General features: G+C 41.2%; 1 protein-coding gene across 1 annotated transcript; it reads left to right on the top strand.

Moving 5' to 3' along the window:
* The first annotated feature begins 742 nt into the window (after positions 1-742).
* On the top strand, positions 743-2,794 carry LOC103636815 (putative nuclease HARBI1). Its single transcript, XM_023300870.2, has 3 exons — positions 743-1,039; positions 1,505-2,279; positions 2,364-2,794. Exons 1-3 carry the CDS (start codon positions 743-745, stop codon positions 2,792-2,794), a joined length of 1,503 nt encoding a protein of 500 aa, XP_023156638.2.
* The last annotated feature ends 4,650 nt before the right edge of the window (positions 2,795-7,444 follow it).

Genomic DNA, 7,444 nt, shown 5'->3' with positions numbered 1-7,444 from the left:
TTTAGTGACAATGAAGTTTAACTTGGATCATGTTACAGTAAGGTGTTAGTAGTGGGACTGGGATAGATCAGGCTTTTGGTAAATGCGACTTTGAAAACTGTTCGTTGTGCTTTTGTGTTCAGCAGCACTTTCATTTCGTCACTCCCTTTATGTAATTATGACAGACGGATGTGACTGCTTATGGTACTACTTTTATTTCATTATGGTCAGTTCCCTGTTATTTATGTTGTCGTAGTTACTAAAACTTGAATACGTTTTTTCAATCGTGTACACTATTTGTCACTAGATGGACAAGTCTGGCAAAGTGATTGCTAAGTGGGATAGTAGAGCAACAAAAATTTACACAGAAATATGTGTAGAAGAGGTGAATGCACGAAACAGGCCACCACAATTCCTAAACGCCGAAGGGTATGCTAACCTGATAAGAAAGTTTAAGGAACGCACTGGTCGCACGTACACAAGGGATCAAATGAAGAATAGGTGGGATTCGTTGAAGAGAATGTTTACCCAGTGGAAAACTCTTAATGAAAGGGCTACAGGTCTTGGTCGAGACCCTCATACTGGTTCAATCAGTGCGCCAGATGAGTGGTGGGCCAAGCAAAATGAAGTAAGTAGATCTTTTTTCCTAGACTAACAATAGTATTGGCCATCTAAAACTAGGAACTACCATTTGGTGCAGGCAATGCCAGGTTGTATTATGTTCAAAACAGCCCCTCTAGAGAATGAGGACGAGCTAAAGGTTATGTTTGGACCCATTGTCTGCACAAATGAAAGAACCCTTGTTCCTGGCATCGAGGATGCTAATTCATCTTCTGATGATCATTTGGAAGCCACTTTAGGTGGGGGTGAAAACAGCACACCTGATCCATGTTCAAATGCGACTGGGAAGCGTAAGGTGCGTCATGATTCTCCTAAACCAAAGAGGAAAAAAGATTCGAGGGAAGAGTACATGAAACGCCTTGTCGAGGCTTTTGAGTCACGTTCAAGGACCACTAACAAGTCCATAACCTCTAATGAGACCGAACCTGTGCGTATTGAGGTGAGTGCGCAGTTGCAACAAGTGATCGATGATGGATCACCAGAAGGCAGTGACCTCCATTTGTTTGCCACGCATCTGTTCACTTCGAAAAAGTATAGAGACATATTTTCTGCACTGAAGACATCAGAAGGGAGGAACGCTTGGCTGCGCCATGCATTCGAGATAGATGTTAAAAAGTCCACCTAGATGCTGCTGCTCCGACAACAGAGGCTTATGTTCAGTATTATGTTAGTTGTGTCTGCTTAATGAGTCATGTCGTGTCAGTTTTCGTACGTATCATTTTCGCTTTCAAACAATTTTCCAAATATTCGAGTTGAACATGTATTTGAATAATCAGAGTTGTAAGTTTGTGACCAATGTGAATCTGTGAACTTCATATGCCTGTAAACTGTTCGGCTTCTTTAATATGTGTTTTATAAACTGTGGTTGCATATGAATTTGTGGCTGTTGGTTGTGTCCATGCAGATGTGTGACCCTTATGAACACACATCTGATGATGAAATGGATGCACACACATCTGATGATGAAATGGATGCACACATATCTGATGATGAAACAGATGGAGAAATGCTTGTTGCTCTATATGCTGTAGACATATGGGGCAGGCATTTCAGTCAGGCTCCTAGAAGAACATTGGTCGAATCTGGTATTCAATGGGTTCAGAGAACTTTGGAGATTAGTAACGACTGTTTTGACATGTTTCGCATGCGAAGAACTGTTTTTAGACGATTGCATGACACGTTGTTACAAAATTATGGTCTGCTTCCAAGCCGGGGTGTCAGTACTATGGAAGCTCTTGGCATATTCTTGTGGGCATGTGGGGGTCCACAATCGTTTAGGCAGATCAGAAATAAATTTGGTCACTCATTGGAAACAATTAGCCGCAAGTATAGTGATGTCCTTAATGCACTTTATAAGATGTCATCTGACATAATCAAGCCGAAAGACCCACATTTCGTCGAGATTCATCATCGTTTGCGAGAGGCGAGGTTTTGGCCACACTTCAAGGATTGCATAGGCGCAATAGATGGTAGTCACTTTCCAGCGGCAGTCCCGGCTTCGGAACAAGCGAAATATATTGGCCGACACGGTTACACGTCGCAGAATGTAATGGCCGTATGTGACTTCGATATGAGGTTCACATTTGTTGTGACAGGATGGCCAGGTTCCGTACATGACACAAGAGTACTACAGGATACTTTAATAACTTATGCGGACAGGTTCCCCCATCCACCGGAAGGTATATAAATATTTTGTACATTTGTAGAATACAGTACTATTTTATGTCATATGTACGTAACATTTGTATTTTGTGTTTGTGCAGGTAAATACTATCTTGTTGATTCGGGTTATCCAAATAGAAAGGGGTACCTTGCACCTTATAAGGGTCAGAAGTACCACATTACGGAATGGCAAAATGCGAGGCAACCTATTGGGAGCAAAGAAGTATTCAACTATGCGCACTCATCGCTACGAAATGTTATTGAGCGATCATTTGGGGTGCTCAAAATGAAGTGGAGAATTCTATTAAGTCTCCCTTCATTTTCGCTTGAGAAACAATCGAAGATAATTATTGCATGTATGACATTGCATAACTTCATTAGAGATAGTGCTCTACACGATAGAGATTTTGATGAAGTAGGACCTAATAGCCTAAGTCATGATCTACCTGCAGGTGAGAGTAGTACTAACACATCTGATGAGTTAGACATGAGTGATTTTCGAGATGCAATTGCTAATGCATTAGTGTCGTAGTTAACTTAGTGATTGTAACGGTACTTATGATGTAATCAACTCCACTAATTATTTTGTAATGACCTTTATCTGCATTATGGGTTTCATTTTATCGTTTGTTCGAACAGAATCTGCAATTTGAGAATCTGATTATCCAAACACGTAGATTCTGACGAACAGCTTTTCTGCACAGCTGGCGAACCAAACACCTAAATTCTAACCACCAGCTTTTCCCAACAGCCAGCTTTTCCCCACAGCCAGCTTTTCAGATAAGCTGGCCAGAAAAAAGCCGAACCAAACACGCTCCATGACATTTCATTTAAAACTTTTGATGCATCATATGTCTTAACTAACAAATCTGGCAAGGTAGTTGCCAAATATGTTGGGGGCAAGCACAAGGGGTCAAAGACTTGTGTTTGAGTACCCAAAGTTCTTGTGTCTAATGCCAAAGGACCCAAAACCATTTGGGTACCTAAAGTCAAGAACTAAACTTGTTTTGTAGGTTTATGCATCCGGGGGCTCAAGTTGGATCATCGATAGCGGGTGCACAAACCACATGACAGGGGAGAAGAAGATGTTATCCTCCTATGAGAAAAACCAAGATCCCCAACGAGCTATCACATTCGGGGATGGAAATCAAGGTTTGGTCAAAGGATTGGGTAAAATTGCTATATCTCCTGACCATTCTATTTCCAATGTTTTTCTTGTAGATTCATTAGATTACAATTTGCTTTCTGTATCTCAATTATGTCAAATGGGCTACAACTGTCTTTTTACTGATGTAGGTGTCACTGTCTTTAGAAGAAGTGATGATTCAGTAGCATTTAAGGGAGTATTAGAGGGTCAGCTATACTTGGTAGATTTTGATAGAGCTGAACTCGACACTTGCTTAATTGCTAAGACTAACATGGGTTGGCTCTGGCACCGCCGACTGGCCCATGTTGGGATGAAAAATCTTCATAAGCTTCTAAAGGGAGAGCACATTTTAGGATTAACAAATGTTCATTTTGAGAAAGACATGATTTGTAGCGCATGCCAAGCATGGGAAGCAAGTTGGTGTTCATCATCCACACAAGAACATCATGACGACTGACAGGCCACTGGAACTCCTACACATGTACCTATTCGGCCTGATAGCTTACATAAGCATCGGCGGGAGTAAGTACTGTCTAGTTATTGTGGATGACTATTCTCGCTTCACTTGGGTATTCTTTTTACAGGAAAAATCACACACCTAAGAAACCTTAAAGGGATTCTTGAGAAGGGCTCAAAATGAGTTCAGCTTGAGGATCAAAAAGATTAGAAGCGACAACGGGACGGAGTTCAAGAACTCTCAAATTGAAGGCTTCCTTGAGGAGGAGGGCATCAAGCATGAGTTCTCTTCTCCCTAAACCCACACCAAAATGGTGTAGTGGAAAAAAAGAATAGAACTCTATTAGACATGGCAAGAACCATGCTTGATGAGTACAAGACTTCGGATCGGTTTTGGGCCGAGGCGGTCAACACCGCCTGCTACGCCATTAACCGGTTGTATCTACACCGAATCCTCAAGAAGACATCATACGAACTCCTAACCGGTAAAAAGCCAAATATTTCATATTTTAGAGTCTTTGGTAGCAAATGCTTTATACTTGTTAAAAGAGGTAGAAAATCTAAATTTGCTCCTAAGACTATAGAAGGCTTTTTACTAGGATATGATTCAAACACAAGGGCATATAGAGTCTTTAACAAGTCCTCTGGACAAGTTGAAGTTTCTTGTGACGTTGTGTTTGATGAGACTAACGGCTCTCAAGTAGAGCAAGTTGATCTTGATGAGATAGGTGATGAAGAGGCTCCATGCATCGCGCTAAGGAACATGTCCATTGGGGATGTGTGTCCTAAGGAATCCGAAGAGCCTCCAAATACACAAGATCAACCATCCTCCTCCACGCAATCATCTCCACCAACTCAAAATAAGGATGAGGCTCAAGTTGATAAAGTAGAAGATCAAATAAATGAGCCACCTCAAGATGACGGCAACAATCAAGGGGGAGATGCTAATGATCAAGACAAGGAGGATGAAGAAGCAAGACCGCCACACCCAAGAGTCCACCAAGCAATCCAACGAGATCACCCCGTCGACACCATCCTCAGCGACATTCATAAGGGGGTAACCACTAGATCTCGTGTTGCACATTTTTGTGAGCATTACTCTTTTGTTTCCTCTATTGAGCCACGCAGGGTAGAGGAAGCACTCTAAGATTCGGATTGGGTGGTGGCGATGCAAGAGGATCTCAACAACTTCACTAGGAACGAGGTATGGCATTTGGTTCCACGTCCTAATCAAAATGTTGTAGGAACCAAGTGGGTCTTCCGCAACAAGCAAGATGAGCATGGTGTGGTGACAAGGAACAAAGCTCGACTTGTGGCTAAGGGATACTCCCAAGTCGAAGGTTTGGATTTTGGTGAAACGTATGCACCCGTAGCTAGGCTTGAGTCAATTCGTATATTATTGGCCTATGCTACTTACCATGGCTTCAAGTTTTATCAAATGGACATGAAGAGTGCCTTCCTCAATGGACCTATCAAGGAAGAGGTCTATGTTGAGCAACCTTCCGGCTTTGAAGATAGTGAGTACCCTAATCATGTCTATAAACTCTCTAAGGCGCTTTATGGGCTCAAGCAAGCCCCAAGAGCATGGTATGAATGCCTTAGAGATTTTCTTATCACTAATGGATTCAAAGTCGGAAAGGCCGATCCTACACTCTTTACCAAAACACTTGAAAATGATTTGTTTGTATGTCAAATTTACGTTGATGATATTATATTTGGGTCTACTAACGAATCTACATGTGAAGAGTTTAGTAGGCTCATGACACAGAAATTCGAGATGTCTATGATGGGGGAGTTGAAGTACTTCTTGGGATTTCAAGTGAAGCAACTCCAAGAGGGCACCTTCCTAAGCCAAACGAAGTATACTCAAGATATTCTAAATAAGTTTGGGATGAAGGATGCCAAGCCCATCAAGACACCCATGGGAACCAATGGGCATCTCGACCTCGACACGGAAGGTAAGTCCGTGGATCAAAAGGTATACCGGTCGATGATAGGCTCTCTACTCTATTTATGTGCATCTCGACCGGATATTATGCTTTCCGTATGCATGTGTGCAAGATTCCAAGCCGACCCTAAGGAAGCTCACCTTACGGCCATAAAACGAATCTTGAGATATTTAGTTTATACTCCTAAGTTTGGGCTTTGGTATCCTAGGGGATCCACATTTGATTTAATTGGTTATTCGGATGCCGATTGGGCGAGGTGTAAAATTAATAGAAAGAGCACATCGGGGACTTGTCAGTTCTTGGGAAGATCCTTGGTGTCTTGGGCTTCAAAGAAGCAAAATTCCGTAGCTCTTTCTACCGCCGAAGCCGAGTACATTGCCGCAGGCCATTGTTGCGCGCAACTACTTTGGATGAGGCAAACCCTTCGGGACTACGGTTACAAATTAACTAAAATCCCTCTTCTATGTGATAATGAGAGTGCAATCCGCATGGCGGATAATCCCGTTGAGCATAGCCGCACTAAACACATAGCCATTCGGTATCACTTTTTAAGGGATCACCAACAAAAGGGAGATATCGAGATTTCATACATTAACACTAAAGATCAATTAGCTGATATCTTTACCAAGCCACTTGATGAACAAACCTTTAACAAACTTAGGCATGAGCTAAATATTCTTGATTCTAGGAATTTCTTTTGATGTTTTGCACACATAGCTCATTTATATACCTTTGATCATGTCTCTTTCATGTGCTATGACTAATGTGTTTTCAAGTGAATTTCAAACCAAGTCATAGGTATATTGAAAGGGAATTAAAGTCTTCGGCGAAGACAAAGGCTTCCACTACGTAACTCATCCTTCGTCGTCGCTCCGAGCATCTCTCCGTCTTTGGTATAATCTTCACTCATATTTTATTTGCCAAAGGGGAGAAAGTAGTTAGGAAAGGGCTTATATTTCACTCAAGTATCTGTTTTTGGCGATTCATGCCAAAGGGGAAGAAAGTATTAGCCCAAAGCAAAAGGACCGCACCACCACTAGCAAAAGGACCGCACCACCACTAATCTTAAAAAGAGTTTTTCAATTGGTATGATTTTTCAAATTGGTATCTCATTGTGTTCAAAAAGGGAGAGAGAGCAGTATTTTCAAAATCAATATCTTAAAACCCTCTTGAACACTAAGAGGAGGAATTTATCAAGGGGGAGTTTTGTGTAAGTCAAAGGAAAAGCATTTGAAACAGGGGGAGAAAATTTCAAATCTTGAAAATGCTTCGCAAAATTTTATTCATTTATCTTTGACTAATTGCAAAAGGACTTTGAAAAGAATTTACAAAAGAATTTGCAAAAACAAAATATGTGGTGCAAGCGTGGTCCAAAATGTTAAAAATAAAGAAACAATCCATGCGTATTCTATAAGTATTTATATTGGCTTAATTCTAAGCAACCTTTGCACTTACATTATGCAAGCTAGTTCAATTATGCACTTCTATATTTGCTTTGGTTTGTGTTGGCATCAATCACCAAAAAGGGGGAGATTGAAAGGGAATTAGGCTTACACCTATTTCCTAAATGATTTTGGTGGTTGAATTGCCCAACACAAATAATTGGACTAACTAGTTTGCTCTAGTCTAT

Source organism: Zea mays, chromosome 8, assembly GCF_902167145.1.
Source record: "Zea mays cultivar B73 chromosome 8, Zm-B73-REFERENCE-NAM-5.0, whole genome shotgun sequence".
Taxonomy (NCBI): domain Eukaryota; kingdom Viridiplantae; phylum Streptophyta; class Magnoliopsida; order Poales; family Poaceae; genus Zea; species Zea mays.
Note: the sequence above shows the minus strand (reverse complement) of the source record. Positions and strands in the feature narration are given on the sequence as shown.

Coding starts and splice junctions, on each gene's coding strand:
- LOC103636815 (XM_023300870.2), top strand. CDS start 743: ATGTTTGGACCCATTGTCTGCACAAATGAAAGAACCCTTGTTCCTGGC. Junction 1,040..1,504: donor CCGAACCTGTGCGTATTGAG/GTGAGTGCGCAG, acceptor GTGTCCATGCAG/ATGTGTGACCCTTATGAACA. Junction 2,280..2,363: donor GTTCCCCCATCCACCGGAAG/GTATATAAATAT, acceptor GTGTTTGTGCAG/GTAAATACTATCTTGTTGAT.